The sequence below is a fragment of the Orcinus orca genome, chromosome 5 (genome assembly GCF_937001465.1).
Source record: "Orcinus orca chromosome 5, mOrcOrc1.1, whole genome shotgun sequence".
In the NCBI taxonomy this organism is placed as follows: domain Eukaryota; kingdom Metazoa; phylum Chordata; class Mammalia; order Artiodactyla; family Delphinidae; genus Orcinus; species Orcinus orca.
In genome coordinates this window covers 146,007,427-146,025,118 of record NC_064563.1, presented here as the reverse complement: position 1 = coordinate 146,025,118, position 17,692 = coordinate 146,007,427, and the positions used below count along the sequence as shown (strand labels likewise).

The 17,692-nt window shown below is 50.5% G+C and overlaps 2 protein-coding genes across 25 annotated transcripts in view; one reads left to right on the top strand and one right to left on the bottom strand.

The window, feature by feature from the left end:
- The window catches only part of SLC37A1 (solute carrier family 37 member 1), a 77,118-nt gene extending 60,366 nt beyond the window's left edge, over positions 1–16,752 (bottom strand). For 20 of the 24 annotated variants that reach the window (XR_007477350.1, XR_007477351.1, XR_007477352.1 and 17 more), the window contains exon 1: positions 6,093–6,594. The gene's annotated coding sequence lies outside the window, so the exon portion shown is untranslated. Of the gene's footprint in view, positions 1–6,092; positions 6,595–6,872; positions 6,991–16,317; positions 16,382–16,680 lie in introns of those variants that run through there. The other 4 variants (XM_033418373.2, XM_033418370.2, XM_033418371.2 and 1 more) reach the window with 4 other exon arrangements.
- Positions 39–9,645, top strand: LOC117199323 (basic proline-rich protein-like). The gene is made up of 3 exons (XM_033418567.2): positions 39–149; positions 6,270–7,258; positions 9,418–9,645. Exons 1-3 carry the CDS (start codon positions 39–41, stop codon positions 9,428–9,430), a joined length of 1,113 nt encoding a protein of 370 aa, XP_033274458.1. The 3' UTR covers positions 9,431–9,645.
- Positions 16,753–17,692: the final 940 nt, after the last annotated feature.

Below are 17,692 nucleotides of genomic sequence, written 5' to 3'. Positions count from 1 at the left end.
AAGGAAAAGGAGGGGTGGAAAAGTCAAGTGTTCTGACAATGGCACCGTCGGAGGCCCTGGCAGAAGTAACCGCACGTGGTGTGGTCACCCAGCCCACAGCAGAGCTGGACTTCCCTGCAACAGGGCACTCCCACCACGAGAGCCACCAGGTAGGGGTAGAGCATCCGTCCTCGGGAGGGGTGGGGGGCAGCTTGTTCAAAGGTCACTGAAATGAACTTCACATGAAGTGTAAGAAAGAACCACTGATTACAGAAGAGCTAACACCTATCCTTCTCAAACTCTTCCAAAATACAGCAGAGGGAGGAACACTCCCAAACTCATTCTACGAGGCCACCATCACCCTGATACCAAAACCAGACAAAGATGTCACAAAGAAGGAAAACTACAGGCCAAGATCACTGATGAACATAGATGCAAAAATCCTCAACAAAATACTAGCAAACAGAATCCAACAGCACAGTAAAAGGATCATACACCATGATCAAGTGGGATTTATCCCAGGGATGCAAGGATTCTTCAATATACACAAATCAATCAACATGATACACCATAGTAAAAATTGAAGGAGAAAAACCATATGATCATCTCAATAGATGCAGAGAAAGCTTTCGACAAAATTCAACACCCATTTATGATTAAAAACCCTGCAGACAGTAGGCATAGAGGGAAGTTTCCTCAACATAATAAAGGGCATATATGACAAACCCACAGCCAACATCGTCCTCAATGGTGAAAAACTGAAACCATTTCCACTAAGATCAGGAACAAGACAAGGTTGTCCACTCTCACCACTATTATTCAACATAGTTTTGGAAGTTTTAGCCACAGCAATCAGAGAAGAAAAAGAAATAAAAGGAATCCAAATTGGAAAAGAAGAAGTAAAGCTGTCACTGTTTGCAGATGACATGATACTATACACACAGAATCCTAAAGATGCTACCAGAAAACTACTAGAGCTAATCAATGAATTTGGTAAAGTAGCAGGATACAAAATTAATGCACAGAAATCTCTGGCATTTTTATACACTAATGATGAAAAATCTGAGAGTGAAATTAAGAAAACACTCCCACTTACCATTGCAACAAAAAGAATAAAATATCTAGGAATAAACCTACCTAAGGAGACAAAAGACCTGCATGCAGAAAATTATAAGACACTGATGAAAGAAATTAAAGATGATACAAATAAATGGAGAGATATACCCTGTTCTTGGATTGGAAGAATCAACATTGTGAAAATGACTCTACTACCCAGAATCTGTACTCTACTACAGATTCAATGCAATCCCTATAAAACTACCACTGGCATTTTTCACAGAACTAGAACAAAAAATTTCACAATTTGTATGGAAACAAAAAAGACCCCGAATAGCCAAAGCAATCTTGAGAACGAAAAACGGAGCTGGAGGAATCAGGCTCCCTGACTTCAGACTATACTACAAAGCTACAGAAATCAAGACAGTATGGTACTGGCACAAAAACAGAAAGATAGATCAATGGAACAGGATAGAAAGCCCAGAGATAAACCCATGCACATATGGTCACCTTATCTTTGATAAAGGAGGGAAGAATATACAGTGGAGAAAAGACAGCCTCTTCAAGAAGTGCTGCTGGGAAAACTGGACAGGTACATGTAAAAGTATGAAATTAGAACACTCCCTAACATCATACACAAAAATAAACTCAAAATGGATTAAAGACCTAAATGTAAGGCCAGACACTATCAAACCCTTAGAGGAAAACATAGGCAGAATGCTCTATGACATAAATCACAGCAAGATCCTTTTTGACCCACCTCCTAGAGGAATGGAAATAAAACCAAAAATAAACAAGTGGGACCTAATGAAACTTCAAAGCTTTTGCACAGCAAAGGAAACCATAAACAAGACCAAAAGACGACCCTCAGAATGGGAGAAAATATTTGCAAATGAAGCAACTGACAAAGGATTAATCTCCAAAATTTACAAGCAGCTCATGCAGCTCAATAACAAAAAAACAAACAACCCAATCCAAAAATGGGCAGAAGACCTAAATAGACATTTCTCCAAAGAAGATATACAGATTGCCAACAAACACATGAAAGAATGCTCAACATCATTGATCATTAGAGAAATGCAAATCAAAACTACAATGAGATATCACCTCACACTGGTCAGAATGGTCATCATCAAAAAATCTAGAAACAATAAATGCTGGAGAGGGTGTGGAGAAAAGGGAACATTCTTGTACGGCTGGTGGGAATGTGGATTGGTACAGCCACTATGGAGAACAGTATGGAGGTTCCTTAAAAAACTACAAATAGAACTACCATATGACCCAGCAATCCCACTACTGGGCATATACCCTGAGAAAACTATAATTCAAAAAGAGTCATGTACCGAAATGTTCATTGCAGCTCTGTTTACAATAGCCAGGACATGGAAGCAGCCTAAGTGTCCATCGACAGATGAATGGATAAAGAAGATGTGGCACATGTATACAATGGAATATTACTCAGCCACAAAAAGAAACGAAATTGAGTTATTTGCAGTGAGGTGGATGGACCTATAGCCTGTCATACAGAGTGAAGTAAGTCAGAAAGAGAAAAACAATACCGTATGCTAACACATATACATGGAATCTAAGGAAAAAAAAAAAAAAAAGGTCATGAAGTACCTAGGGGTAAGACGGGAATAAAGACACAGACCTACTAGAGAATGGACTTGAGCATATGGGGAGGGGGAAGGGTAAGCTGTGACAAAGTGAGAGAGAGGCATGGACATATATACACTACCAAACGTAAAATAGATAGCTAGTGGGAAGCAGCCGCATAGCACAGGGAGATCAGCTTGGTGCTTTGTGACCGCCTGGAGGGGTGGGATAGGGAGGGTGGGATGGAGGGAGACGCAAGAGGGAAGAGATATGGGAACATATGTATATGTATAACTGATTCACTTTGTTATAAAGCGGAAACTAACACACCATTGTAAAGCAATTATACTCCAATAAAGATGTTAAAAAAAATAATAAACAGATGGACAGTGGAAAAAAAAAGAAAGAACCACTGAATTCCTCTTTATCTGGAAGCCCTCCTGAGATCAACCTGTTCACTCCCAATCACAGTACTCTGCAGAGCTAACATTCATATTCACAGGAGACCCATATGTGCCCAGTGGTCGCACCAGGTGCTCCACCACCAGAGTGCCAGGGAACTGGCCGTGCTCCATTCCCCCAAGCTGTGTCCCGGGCTACGTCTGAGCCAGTAACAGAGAGGAACATAGGCCTGGACAAGGTGGCAGGTCATGAAGCCCATCATCTGACTGTGGCTTTGCAATGCAGTTAAATGCACGAATGCCGTGGGAATGAACTTCAGCTCGTCTGTGCCACCTCATTTCTCACACCTGTGGTCACCTCAGCGGCCTTGGAAAACGGCCCCATTCTGTAGTCAGGGCTGAAGGCAGAGCCAGACGGGAAGGAAGGCGCAGGGAGGCCTGGTCTCCTGCCCCAAAGCCAACCTCACGACTCGTGCCATTCTTCAGTTTTTCTCCTATGTTCGGTGACAAGGAATCTTCGGGACCCATGCATTAAATCACACAGCACACAGTGCATGCAGAAGCATGCGCTGTTCCACCTTAATGCTTATCGAAAAGTCACAGGTTATATAACGGTGTTCAAGAAAGCGACTTTTGACTAAACATTCATCTCGAGTTAAAGCTGAAATGTATTCAGTGTCTTTAAACAACTTCCTTGAGAGAACAGATAAGTAATAGCAAGTAGTTCCGACTTAGAAGACCTAAACTCTTTCTCAGTGCCTGTGTCTTCCCGATTAAAAGAGTTTTCCCGTGTTCATTCCCGCTCTCCCTCCAGAGTGAGTTTTCAAAATGCACCCTGCCAAGCTCTCACACCCTCCCCACTCCCCCCATCTCCTCTCAGTGAGGCACTGAGGCCCCTCTGCTCCAGCCAGGGGAACTACAGCTTTGCTCTGGACAGCCAGCCTGGCCACTCGGCCTGCACCCACACCCCACCGGGGTCCTAACTATGTCACAGCCGCAGCTCTTCATCCCACCAGAGTGCCACCTGCCCCGACAGCTGACCCTGGGCTGGGTAATCCCAGGCACGCCACCAGCTTTCTGCTCCCTCACCTTCCCCAGCTAAAAAATAGGGATGATGGTACCTACTTAGGGTTGTTATAAAGATGAAATGAGTGATCTATGGACAGCCCTCAGCACAGAGCCCGGTGGGGAGGAGATGCTCCGTAAACAGCAGCTGGTGTCGTCTCAGTAGAAATCAGGGAGGAAGGCCCAGCGCTGCAGGCAGCCACCTGGTCCCCATCCCCTGGTTCAGAACCCAGCACAGAGCGAGCGGTCAGGAGATGCGCTGAACCAAGCTCCACAAGTGCTTCGCAATGTTTTTGCTCAAATCTCTATATTTAAAAAAACCATTTTACTAAAATTCTGCTCAGAATGAGTGGACTCCTGTTCGGGCCTAAATATACTTTGAGAAACAATCTTTGAGTGACTCCTTTAGAGTAAAGGATTTGGGCTAAGTTTTACAGCACCTGGAAATGGATGGTCAGAGTCAACTTTCCTCCTCTGTCCAGATGCTGCTTCTCTAGGTACCTACAGCTCATCTGGAAATATTCTATTGCCATCTATTACATCGACTAATCAATGAACCTCAATTCAATTCTGGTAAAACCTGTAATGTTAAAAAAAAAAGAAATCCAGAAGACACTGGAAAAGTCAGGAGGAAAAAAAAAAATCTTGATTTCCTTTTAAAACCATGGTTCTTACCTCTGTAAAATGGGTGAACTCAAGCGCTATAAGTTTTCACTGTAAGTGCAATTAAGATGTGTAAACATAGAGATTTTACACGTAGGACATTAAGAGCTCTATTTAATGAGGCCCCTTCCTCCAAAGCCTGGACGGTGCCCACTGAAAATCATTCCAGCGACAGCCAGTCAAGACCGCCAAGGTCATCAGTGACAAATTCCGTGCTCTCCTGTGAGCCCCACGGCCTTGTCGAGGAAGAGGCCCGGAGGCTGATCTGGGTTGGCTGGACGCTGTGGGGCAAATTCAGGTTGGTCCAGTTTCCCTCAGTGCCCTCCTCCCTCCAACCTGCTTCCTCTGGGCAGGTCTCCTCCAAAGAGAGGGTGGCAGAACTGGAGCAGATCACTTGGTTTAAGCCCCGTTTTTGGCACATAATCCAAGCACATAAAAAAGAAAACGTACTTTAAAAAAAAACGGCTCTTAATAGGCACCCTTGGAACTCACCACTCCAGTAGGGAAAAGTGTCAGAATACCCAGTTTCATCCTACTGTTAAAGATAGCAACTTCAGAAACACCCCATTAGAGCATCTCTCTTACAATCTAAAATATACATTTTTATACCCATGTTCCGGAAGTGCCCAACCTACTCTATAAACTACATAACTATAAAATGGGATGACCTGAGGGCAATACACATTCCGGAGCCCCACCCTCAGCACACTACCTGGGGAACAGTTCCGTACTCGCTGGAGACGAAAATGAGTCTCAAAAGCAATGATGCGCGTAACACTGAAAGGGGGCGGGGGGAATGCATGTTCCCCAAACAAGTTTTCAGACATTTTTCTCTTAGGGGAGAGAGAGAGAGAGAGAGAGAGAGAGAGAGAGAGAGAGGGAGAGAGAAAGAGAAAGAGAAACACAACTTCCTTTTCAGAGAAAACACTTTGTATGGTCTGTGCTTTAAAGGCTGTAAGCAATATCAAAAATTAATGACAATAGCCAGTATTTCTTTCCTGGGCTTAAATACAAAAAGGAATCCTCTACCTGTACCACTTTCTCCCACCAACAAACAGAACCTCAAGGTGGCGGGTACAACACAGAACATGCAAATGCCGTTCCAAAACCACATGGTGAGACACTGGAGGTCTAGAGCCCTGGGTTCTCAAGGTTGACCTTAAAAGACATTAAAGAAGGAGCCATGGGGGGAGGGGGAGATCTAATCTAGTTACCAACTCGAACATCCTCACACAATTCAGATTCAAGGGCAGGTGGGCACTTTCCAGACAGAAAGCTCAGGGAGAATAAAGGGAAGGCGGGCTTTGGAATTCCACCCGGAGAAATTCAAACCTGGCGGTGTGCAGAGGGGCCTTCCAGGATCCTGGTCGCAGTCCTAGGTCGCCAGGTCCCCAGGATCAGCAGCGTGGCTGCAGGGGCTGGGAGGGCCGGCGGCTGGGGGGTGTTGGAAAAAAGAGCCTGACGGTTGGGGCCCCGAAGCCGGGTGACTTTCCGGGGCTTTGAGTCCAGTCAAATCCCTCCAGGAGGCTCACCGGCTCCGGGAACCAGCTGCTCAGACGAACAAGCCGAAGGCCCAGGGAGCCGGCGCTCCGAGCCTCCCGCCGGCTTTGGCGTCGGCTCCTCCCCGGCGGCCCGTCCCGGAGGAGGACTGGCGGGCACACCCACGTCCCGCCGCGCCGCCCACCCCGCGCGGGGCTCCCCTCTCGAGCCCCGGGCTGGGCTGTCACCGCGGTCGCCCGGTCGGGGAAAAGGCCCGGAGGACGGCTGGGCTCGCCCCCGCCCGGGGCTCCGCTGGGCGGCTGCTGGCCGGGCACCGGCTCCCCCGGGGTCCGCTCGCCGGGTCCGGGGGCGCCCGGCCGCTCCTCCAGCCCCGCCCCCGCCCGCTGCAAGGGCCGCCCCGGGCCCGGGGCCCGCCGGACGCCTCCGCCCCGGACGAGCACAAAGACGCGCGCCCGGCGCAGGGACCCCCGGCCTCCCCGCCCGTCGCCCGCGCTGGCAGGTGTCGCTCGGCCGCGGCGCCCGAGTCCCGCGGCCCGGCCGGCGCGGGCGGTGGGGAGGGGGCCCCCGCGCCGCCCGCTCCCTACCGGCCCCCTCCCGGTCCCCGCGTCTCACCTGCGCCCCCAGGCCGGCGCCCCGCTGCCCGGCCGCCGGCGCTTCCTGCTCGCGACTTCCTGGGGCGGCGCGCGGAGGCCCCGGCGGCCCTTTCACTTTCCTGAGGCAGCGGGGCGCCCGGCCGGGCGGTGGCGGCGGCGGCGGCGGCGGCGGCTCGGCCCCTCCCCCTCATCCCCTCGCCGGTCCTCCCGCGGCCCCGGAGCGCACCCGGAGGCCCAGCCAGCCCCGGGGAGGCCGGGCGGGGACGCCGCCACGAGGAGACCCCAGGCCACCGCCGCTCAGGACTCCTCCCCGCGGTCCCCGCTCCTTGCACCTGCCTGCGGGCGCCCGGGCTTGAGTTCGAAACTGACCAAAGAAGAGCTCCCCAAGGACCCTTTGTCCTCAAGGTAAGTCCTCCCGGACAGCAGCGGAGCCGGGCTTCCCGAGAAAGGACCGGCACTAAAGGGGGCCAGCCTTGGTCTCCTGGACATTATTCTTATTACCTCCTCTCAGGGGTCAGACTCATGAGACTAGCATCGTATTACGTGAAAGTGGGGCCCACGATCGGCTGTGGTGAACCATCTTTGATCACACCTGTGTGTGTGTGTGTGTGTGTGTGTGTGACACGCCCCTCACGTGGCTGTGCTGGAGAACCGCACTGGGTCTCAGTCTCCTGAACCAGACGGACCCTCCCCGGTACCATAACAGGCTTCCCACCTCACCCAGGAACAGTGTTCGCGAATGCTACGCTCACTTCTTGCCAAAAAGTGACCGGGCACCGCCCCGCACAAGCCTGATTATTTTCCTGGGGTACCTGCAAAGCACCCGCGGTAGACACATGGCATCTAAATCCAGCCCAGGTGCCCAGCTCCCAGGAAAGCACCTCCCTGGAAGGGCCCAGTGAGGCAGAAAGCATGTTTTGCAGAAGAAATTGCAGGAAGAAGTCTCCCCCTTGTTAAAACAATGCTTAAAGTTAAAACCAATCCAAGCAGGAATAAAGACGCTGACGTAGAGAATGGACTTGACACAGGGAGGGGCAAGGGTAAGCTGGGACGAAGTGAGAGAGTGGCATGGACATATATACACTACCAAATGTAAAATAGCTAGTGGGAAGCAGCTGCATCGCACAGGGAGATCAGCTCGGTGCTTTGTGACCACCTAGAGGGGTGGGAGAGGGAGGGTGGGAGGGAGACGCAAGAGGGAGGGGATATGGGGACATATATATACATATAGCTGATTCACTTTGTTATAAAGCAGAAACTAACACCATTGTAAAGCAATTATACTCCAATAAAGATGTTAACAAAACCAATCCAAGGCCTGGCAGTAACTGCCCAAAGAGGTCAGAAGGAGAGTGCGCACAGCCTCCTGGCAGGTACCCACCTCCTGCCAGGCCTGCGCTTGGGGACACCCTGCTATCCTTTCCCGTTGGCTAAGTTGGGTGTCGAATGCATCGCTTCTGTAGGCCTTTGAGAAGCGTTCTCAGTGCAGGAAGGAGCCAGCCTCACTGTAGCCTTGAGGTTCAGCCGCAGGATGGCTGCCGGCCCCTCATCCTGCAAGGGAGGTGGCCCGCGCCTCCTGATTCCTCCCTCCCCCTGGCGAGGTCTCTTTCCGCAGACCTCCTCTCTCACAGTCCTCCTCCCTCCCTTCCCTAACTCTCCATCCATGGTGATGCAAGCCTGCCCACCCTGGCACACCTCTCTCTCCAGCCACCCCAGGCTCTGCTCCGGGCTCCTCCTCTCTCCCTGAGCGTCAGCCTCCCTGCCTGCAAGCTCTCCCCTCCCGAATCCACTCCTCCAGCCCTTCACATTGCCCTCCTAAAGCAGATGGGACCCTGGCTTTCCTGATGAGAACCCTTCGAGATCCCCCTCCGGATCAGGAAAGAGCCTCAGTCCTTAGTAGCTGGAAAACAAGACCCTAACCCACTCTCGACTTCACGACCAAAGCTCAGGACCGCTCTTTTAGTTTCCAGGACTTTCTCACACGTTGAGTGGCTATTTCTGCCTTAGCTCTCCAGACCCCGGCTCTTCCTAGTGAGCTCAGACTTCGAGACCCAGGTCAGGTGTTTGTCTGTTCCTTTCCCAGGGCACTGTAGATACCTCTTGCTCCTGACTTAGCACACCCAACTGGTACTGGTTATTTCTAAATCTGTCTCCTGGCCCCTAGCCTGGGACTGGAGGGGTTCTCGGGGCCTTGCCCTACTCAGAAGGTCGCATCCACGTTTGCCAAGTGCATGAACAGGTGCGGAAGGACTCAGCACGGGGATGCTCCACGTTTCCACACCATTTCTCACCTAGAAAATGATGATGTTTGTACGGCACACTGGGGAAAACCAGACGGACCTGAGGTGGTCTACATAACACTTGCCGAAAATATTCATCTATGAATTTTACAAAGATTAAAATATTAATCTTTTAGAAAATATTAGTTTCTATATTAATCTTTCGTATGATTGTAAGAAACACCTAAAATGGATTAGGGAAGTTAGTAAATTGTATGAAATCTCCAAATAAAACGGTTCACATTTTGAAACGAAAACGTGTGATTGCTTTGATGATCGTATCAGGTGTTATGCTTGAAATGACTGCACACAAGCTCAGGACGGAGCACAGCTGGGATGTCACTCTGGACACTCTTTCTTGGTGCAGGTAGATGATAACTTTAAAGTCTTTTTTACAATCACACAAATTTCACAAAAGTTGAAATTATTTTTAAGAATCTGACACTCTTCCTTTTCTTTCTAGGTGTAATGTTGATATTTCTTGTGCGAATCAATAAATGAATTTCTAACCCAGTTGAACTTTTCATATCCAGCTTTTTGAACTCATGACACAGCGTGGGGACCGGTGGAGGTGTGCCCTCAGGCTGCCGCTGCCACAGCCCATGGCCAGGGTTCCAGAGAGATGAGTCCAGGGTGCCCAGACCTGGGGCTGCCCGCTCAGCACACCTGCCTGGCCGGGCCTCTGCTTTAACTCGAGACTTCCACGCTTGCTTTGAATTTATTTTGATTTTTATTTCAGAACAAGAGGAACAGACCAAATGAGAGGCACATTCACTCTTATCCGACAGATGTGTCTTGGGTGCCTACCAGGGCCAGAGCGTGCCAGGCGCTGAGGCCTCAGTCAACTGGGGCCTTGCCTTTGCAGAATCCACAGAGCAAGAGGCTTGCGGCAAGAGTGGAAGGGACTTGGGTTCATATCCTGGGGCGGCCATAACTAAAGACCTCGGACTGGGGGGCTTAAGACAATGGACGTTTATGGTCTCACAGGTCTGGAGGCCACAGGTCTAGATCAAGATGCTGGCGGGGCCGTGCTCTTTCTGAAGCCTCCAGGGGAGAATGGGTTTCGTGCCCTTCTCTCAGCTTGCGGCGTCGCTGGCAATCCTGGGTGTTCCTTAGCTTGTAGGTGCATCGCTCTAATAGGCCTCTGTCGTCACCTGGCCTGTCTGTGTTCACATCATCTCTCCGTGTGTCTGTGTCTCTGTGTCCCCCCCTCTTGTAAGGACACCAGTCATGTTGGATTTAGGCTGTACCCTACTCCGGGAGGACTTCAACGGAACTGACTATATCCGCAGTGATCCTATTCCCAAGTAAGGTCACGTTCAGAGCTTCAGGGAGGGACATGAGTTTGTGGGGCGGGGCAGGGCGGGGCCGGAGGGGGACATTATTTAACCCACTACGAGGCTAAATAAGTCTGAGCAGGTGGTGGAGAAGGCACTCCCAGGCCAGAGGCAGCAGGAAGTTGGCACCCGAGGCCTGAAGAGGCCAGGGAAGTGAGCCATTACTGGAACCCAGGGCGCTGAGGCTATAGAGGGACCCCCTGGACCAGGGCGGCACTTTGGTAGAGAAGCAGCAGTGGGGAAGAAGCAGGGAGTCCGCAGCCCCACTTCCCCTCCTGCCCTCCAACTGCCCTGATCTAGGAGGGGGGCGGAGGCCGGGGGAGACCCCCTGACGCAGTGCAGCCCAGGACAGATGTGGTCCTTCCCCGCCTAGAGCTCCCAGCTAGTGGAGAGGTCAGACGACAGGTCACCAGCGATGTCACAGCACTGTGTCACACAGTGCAGTAGGGGACATGGGGTGCAAAAGAGGGTCACCTGACCCAGACCTGATGGTCACAGGAGGTGACATCTCAGCAGCATACAAGGAGTTGGCCAAGCGCTCGGGGAAAAGAAGGGACATGGTCTGTGCAGAGGGAGCACAGCGTGGACACAAGCCCGCAGGCTGGTATGGGGAGCGGGACGGAGCAGGGAAAGGGAGGGGGGAGGCTGAGGACCCTGGCAGCAATCCAGCCTGAGGATGGTTGTCTGGGAGCACAGACTTAAGGAAGGCCCAAGAGGTGAGAGGAAGCAGAAGACGGAGCTGGGATGACACCCAGCTGTCTGGCTTGGGCAGTGAGCTGGATGGCGGCATCTTCGTGGAGCGAGGCGACAGACTTCCACGCTTGCTTGGAAGGACAGACAGACTTGAGGGGCAGGGTGCGGGCAAGGAATTAATTTATACTTGTTGAGCATTTGGTTCCCGTGGGCTGTTAACTGGGGTTGGATGTGTGAGTCTGGAGTCTCTGGAAGAATCCTAGGTGGGTGAGAGAGGCCTGGTACAGACAGCAGGGGAGGAGAAAGCTTGCCCGGGGCTCAGAGACTAGGGCTGAGCCCCCAGGGGTGCCAGTATCTAAGGGCCAGGCAGGGAGGAGGGCCTGGAAGCTGTGGATGGAGCAGAGGGAAAAGCCAGAGAGTGTGATGTCCAGGAAGCTGCAGCAAGGCAGTGTTTGCTGATGGGGAGGGAGCGGGCGTGGAGCTGGAGGCTGCAAGGAAGTCATTGTCTACTGGCCTCACCCTGGAGGTCGTGAAGCTTCCTGGGTGGGGGGTGGCAGAGGCCTGGGTGGGGGTGAGGAAGGAGAGCAGAAAACCATTTCAGGAAGGTTGGCTGCGCTGGGGAGAAGTGAAGGGCCCAAAGCTGGAGAAGGACTCGGGGAGGAAGGACATTTCTTAAACGCAAGGACATTTTCTTTCTTTCTTTCTTTCTTTCTCTCTTTCTCTCTCTCTTTCTCTCTTTCTTTCTCTCTTTCTTTCTCTCTTTCTTTCTTTCGGCTGTGCTGGGTCTTAGTTGCGGCGTGCATGGGGGATCTAGTTCTCCCTCCAGGGATCGAACCCGGGCCCCCTGCATTGGGAGTGTGGAGTCTTACCCACTGGACCACCAGGGAAGTGCATGGACATTTTCAAGCGTAGACGGAAGTCGAGAGAACCTTATAATGAAGCCCCAGGTACCCACTGCCTGGCTTCATCAATGTGCCACCGATTTTGTTTCCTCTGTCTTGACCCACTTCCTCTCCCAGGATACTTTGCAGAAAATCCCAGACGTTATATTTCACCTGTAAAGTTTCAGTGTATATCTCTAAAAGATACAGTTTTCAACATAATCACTCTACCGTCATCAGGGCTCCCCAAGCAAGAATAATTCCATAATAGCATCAAATCCCCAGCCCGTGTTCTCATTCCCCTGAGTGCCCTATAGATGGTCTCACTCTGTCAGTGTATGTTCGGATGGGGACCCAAACAGTCCACACATGTATTGTCTGATGTGTCTCCTAGATCTCTCCATCTGGAGATTCCCCTGCATCTTTGTCCTAAGCAATGTCTTGCTGTTATCACGGAGGCCAGGCCGTTCTTCCTGCAGAGTCTCCTACGCTTTGCACTGTGCTGACCCCATCGTTGTGACAGGGTCGAACATATTCTTTATGTACTTCCTGTACTACCTGAAATTGGCAAGGAGCTCCCGAGGCGTGATCAGATTCGGGACGATTCAAGCCAGTGAGGCACCTGGTATCTGGTCATCTTCTGCCGTACTTAGACGTTCCTTGCCTAAGTTCATTAATTCATTAGAAGTAGAATTCATAGTTGTGAAATGGACATCATAATTTCATTGTTTCCTTTTTATTTGCTAACCTACTTCTATAAAGAGAAACTTCCCCTCATCAGTTACTTAGTTAACTCTGAAGCACGGTTTATATAGGAGAGGCAGGATACACGTGGAATTCCTTTATTTGCCACTTGTCAAAATAATGAGTTGACTTTCTACTATTCTTCAAAAGTTAGCCGTGAGATTTCCTTTGTTCTGCTTTTTTATTCTCCGCATGAGTGGCCTGAGCCACAGTTGCTGTATTTGCATCCATTCCAGTTACTCTCCTTGTTGAATCGCATTGGCCAGTGAGTCCTTCTGACGTGACCCGGGTACCTTTGATAGTGTCCTTGCTTTCTAGGGTGACAAGATGTCCTCACAAGCTCATCCCATGCACCTCCTGCCCCAGACCTGGAAATTAGCCCCTTCTCACGGGAGGCCCAGGTCCCAGAGCAGCCAGAAGGGAGGGTGGGTGTCCACACGTCCAGGAAAGGGAGCTGCGTGCTTGAATGACACGTCCCTTCAGAGGCAGAAAGACAAGGAATCCAGAACATGTGAGGAGGAATGAGCCTCGGGTTGGAGAAGAGACGATGGAAAAAGGGGGGAGAGCCGTCACTTTGCCGGTGGGCAGGTACGAGGGGAGGGTTCCTCCCTCTGTCCCCTTTGTCGCAGAAGGGAGTCAGTTGTGAAAGTGAAGAGGGAGGTGTTTTGGGGAAATGGAGAGGGTTCCGGGGAACCATTGGGAACCCTGGGGAGGGGACAGCAGGTGTGGCCCGGAGACAAGACGGAAGGTCATGAGACAATGAACTTCTCTCAGCGCCCATCTGAGAGGTGGTGGAAGCGTGTCCGTGAGCCCCAGCGGCGCTGAGAGAGGACAGACAGGTGGACAGCTCCACTTGGAAGGGTTGGCTTTCGCGGCCCCCAACTCGCAGGGAAGACTCACTCCTGTTCCCTGGTCTTAAGAAAGAGGTAACTCTGCCACCTGCTGGAGGGTTGGGTCATCCATGGTAGAGAGGCACTAGGAATGCAAACCTACTATGCGCAAACAAGCTCTGTGCTAGTGCTGGGCATTGCAAGGAGAAATCAGACTGGGAAAAAGGACCTTCTGCCCAGAAGCTCTGTCTCTGCAGGAAAACCACGAGGCGTGTGCATCCAGGGGGGAGCAGACATCGCCTGGGGAGGGCAGAAGCGGGCCGATGGCTCCCTGTAGGGAGCTTTGAGGATACTGGGCTTCAGAGCTCGTGAAAATGCCTCCAGCTTAGAAAGCAGAAAAGCATGAAATATTATTAGAGAGAGAAGGAAACGGAACGCGTTTCCTGACCGTGAAGGAGTTTCATTTTATCTCCACTGATCAAAAAGCAAGGATTTTAGCAGTATGGGGCGCTCAACCGGCGAGCCGGGGAGATTTTTGGTTCCATTGCTACTGTTGTTGGTAAAGAACTGAATGAAGAGCCTCCCACTAGAAGCACATCTTGTATTCCAGGCAGACAAGAGTCCACACACCAAGGAGCCATAGCCTGACCGAGAATGGAGGAGCAGGTCTGCTGGGTCCCCAGGGGCCCAGAGAGGAGACGGCCAGGCCTCCGGCTGCCTCGGGCTGCAGACCTCTTGATTCGACCCTAGTTGACTCACGTATTCTGTGAGTCACCCCTTCTGTCCCCACCCAAGGCTCTCCTCCTGGATGGGAAAATCTCAGGCAGCAGCCTTAACAGCACTTAGAACTATCCTCGGGGACGTCAGAGAGCTAGATCTCGTCTGCAGAGCAAGAGGTCTAAGCTGGACAGTAAAGTCGCGGTGTACTCATCGTCTTTAGAAACGTGGAGAAAGGGCTAAGAGTGGGAAGCAGTTGCCTCTGGGCTGTGAGAAGAGGCACAAAAAGGACAAAGCCGTGTATTTTCAAACAGAATAAAAATAAACGTTAATGTTAAAAAAAAATAAAACATAGAACGACGTGCTTAGCCTAGGCAGCGGCTTGTTAGCGGTAGGATTTTAGACCCCGTGATACCCGAGTTGGGACGCATTTGGGGGAGAGGAGCCTTGTGAGTCCTACGATAACACCTAACACTTGAGACAACTGCCATTTGCGAGGGCGGTCCTGGGCGAACTGCTCATGGAAGACAGGTGGGCAAAGGTCCCTGCTTCCAGGACCCTGGCAGTTTTTCCTAGTTGAGCGCTTTCTTGCTTTTCTTCTGTATTGGGGTGAGGGGAGTGGTCGCTGGAGGATGCCCGAGTGCCTTGGGCGTAGCTGGACCCTGACTCCAGCGGGGCTGCTAGAGAGGCTTGCACCGGATGCAGGGACTGTTGCTTCCATCGGCCAAGTGTTCCTGGCAGTGGAGCTCCCCTCTGGAGCTCACGTGTTGCCCGAGCCCATGCGCTGTAAATTCCTCCTAGTTTTAAGCCTATAAGGTCATAGCAGGTCAGGGAAAGGGAAATAGGAAACCGGTCCATCAACTAGGGAGTCACCCCTCAGCTGAGCTAGTGCAGATAAATAGGATAACCAAGTTGGAATATTTTTATACGGTCTTCAGCAAGGCTCAGTACTTTTCAGCCTAGGTGTGGTTTGGTAAAATACGTGTTATAAACCAAGGGACTGTACTTTAAAGGTCCCTCTGGGCCTGTACATACAGACAAGCAGGTACGCCAGAGCCACAGAGGAGAGGCCAGCACCCAGAGCTGAGAAAGGGCTTTTGGGGGTCATCCCAGAGCAGGGGGGAATGAGGTACCCAGAAAAGACACCTGAAACGGTATTTTCTTAGTAACACAATGGAGTACAATTTCCTTAGGTAACGCCCCCTACATCCTTCAAACTTGTATTAAACATTCCCATTCATTCTTTTATCAAATCTTGATTGAGTCAAGATAATTTTGGTATATCCTTAAGGTGACATACTTTTCAATCTTTTAAACACTTTTGAAGAAGTTTGGACATGTCACCCCATAATGGTAAGTGATAAATAAAACGACTTCAATTAAGCACACACATTATATGTACCCATTCAAAAAGCCCGGGAGGACGCGCACCACATGCCAGCAGGGGCACCTCTCTCTGGGAGGTGGGGTTAGTGGTCCTCTTTACTTTCTTCTTTGTACTTTACTGTATTTCCCCAATTTGCCAAGAGCGTTTAGTAATTTTTAATAATCCGAGCCTAGGCTCTGCGCTAGACTGCAGGGGTCAAGGCCCTGGGACCCTTAGGGAGGCTGACCCCGAAACACAAGTCACAACTATGCAAGGAGGGCAACAGGCACAGCCAGAGGGATGGTCAGAGGGGCCTGAAGCAGCCGGCAAAGGCGTCCCCAGGAGGTGACATCTGGGTAAAGTTGAAGAACTATTCCCCAGGTAGAGAAACAAGACCCAGGTAGGTCTTGCATTTCAGAAAGAGAGCACGACATACACGGATCTCTGAGGGTGTCCTGGAGACATGTGATCTAAATAGTTAACAACAGCTAATGTAGATGGAGAACGAGCCTTAGGGAAAAGTGCTTATCTTCACAAATAATCAAGGAAGTACAAAGTAAAGGCACCAGGAGACGCTGTTTTGCCCAGCAAATTAGCAAAGAAGAGAAAGGACTTACAGCAGACCAGGCAGCAGCAGGAATCGGTCACTCTGCTGGAGGGAGCAGGCCCAGGCCGGCCGTTCTAAAAGGCAATGTGGTAGTAGGTATTTAGTCTTAAGGTTCCTTCCCACCGGCCCAGTAACTCTTCATTCTCTATAACCAAATTCTACAGAGTCGGATATGAGGTGTGGACAGAGATCTCTGCACTCAGATGTCCGTGGTGATTCTCTTTATTTCTTCATTCATTTCTTTATCTGGGGAAGTAGGTTCCCGGGTATTTGTGTGTGACTTTGCTACATCACTGACACATATGAACATGTATTCTTCTGTTTGCATCAAATATTGTACAATCAGTGAATTAAAAATGTGAGTTCAACTTACACATTACGTTTCTCCAGCATCTGCCGTTTCCAGAGCATTCTCATCCTCACCGTCTTATTTGGTCCTTACGACCTCCTGAAGGTTGGGTAGGGTGAGCCCGACTCTGGGAAGAGCGGCCTGCAGCCTCCCCACCTGCTCCTTGCTCAGAGAGACTGCTCCATCCTTAGGCCTAGAAGGTGCAGCCCCTTGTACCATGGGCTCTCCCACCACCTCTACCACTGGCCAGAGCAAGGTGACAGGTAATATCAAACACAGAAGCAACCTTCCTATCCACTAGTCGGAAAGGACATCCATTCTAGGTTGAGGCACTAACATGTAGCCATCAGATATCATAGTTTTGGTAATTTTTTAAATAGCATGGATTAATGTCAAACTTGCCCCAAATGGGTCTGTACTTTTTCTTCCCTCATTTCCTCATAACCCCTAGTATATGACCAGGGACCCAGCACACACTAAGCCATAGTTATTTACCTGACATACTGAGAGAGCCCCTGGAAAATGGAATCTGATTTAAGGAGAATTAAAAAAACAAGATAGAAGAAAAAAAGAATGAGAAGTTGATATACTTTACCTTTTTTTTCTTTCCCAAGTGTTGCATAAAGTACAACTCTGTTACAAAATGCTACCTAACACCATGATCACAAGCTTCTTTGATTGAGGACTTACTATGTGCCGGGCACTGCTATGGGGGGGGGGGCGGTGAGGGGAGCACAGGTGAGCACAGGTGAGCACAGTCTGTGCCCTCAAGTTGCTGCCGAACATAAACTCGAGCTGGCCCAACTTCCTGATGTCTCCTGGCTCCACCCTGCCTGACTGCATGAACCCGTCCGCCCACTGCTGCTGCTGAATTACTGAATAATCCCACTACCTGGATGGAAAAGAATTTACTTCCTTTCTGGACTATAGCATTCTCAATATCCTTCCATGAAACCGCATACCTCACGTAGGTGTGTAGGGGTGTGTGTATCTGTTTATTTCCTCCTTGTCAGTTGTCACTTTTATAAGAGACATA

Excerpts from the sequence above, each read along its gene's own strand:
- LOC117199323 (XM_033418567.2), top strand. The coding sequence starts at position 39 with ATGGCACCGTCGGAGGCCCTGGCAGAAGTAACCGCACGTGGTGTGGTC. Across the intron at positions 150-6,269 it reads CCCACCACGAGAGCCACCAG|TCAAATCCCTCCAGGAGGCT; the intron begins GTAGGGGTAGAG and ends CTTTGAGTCCAG.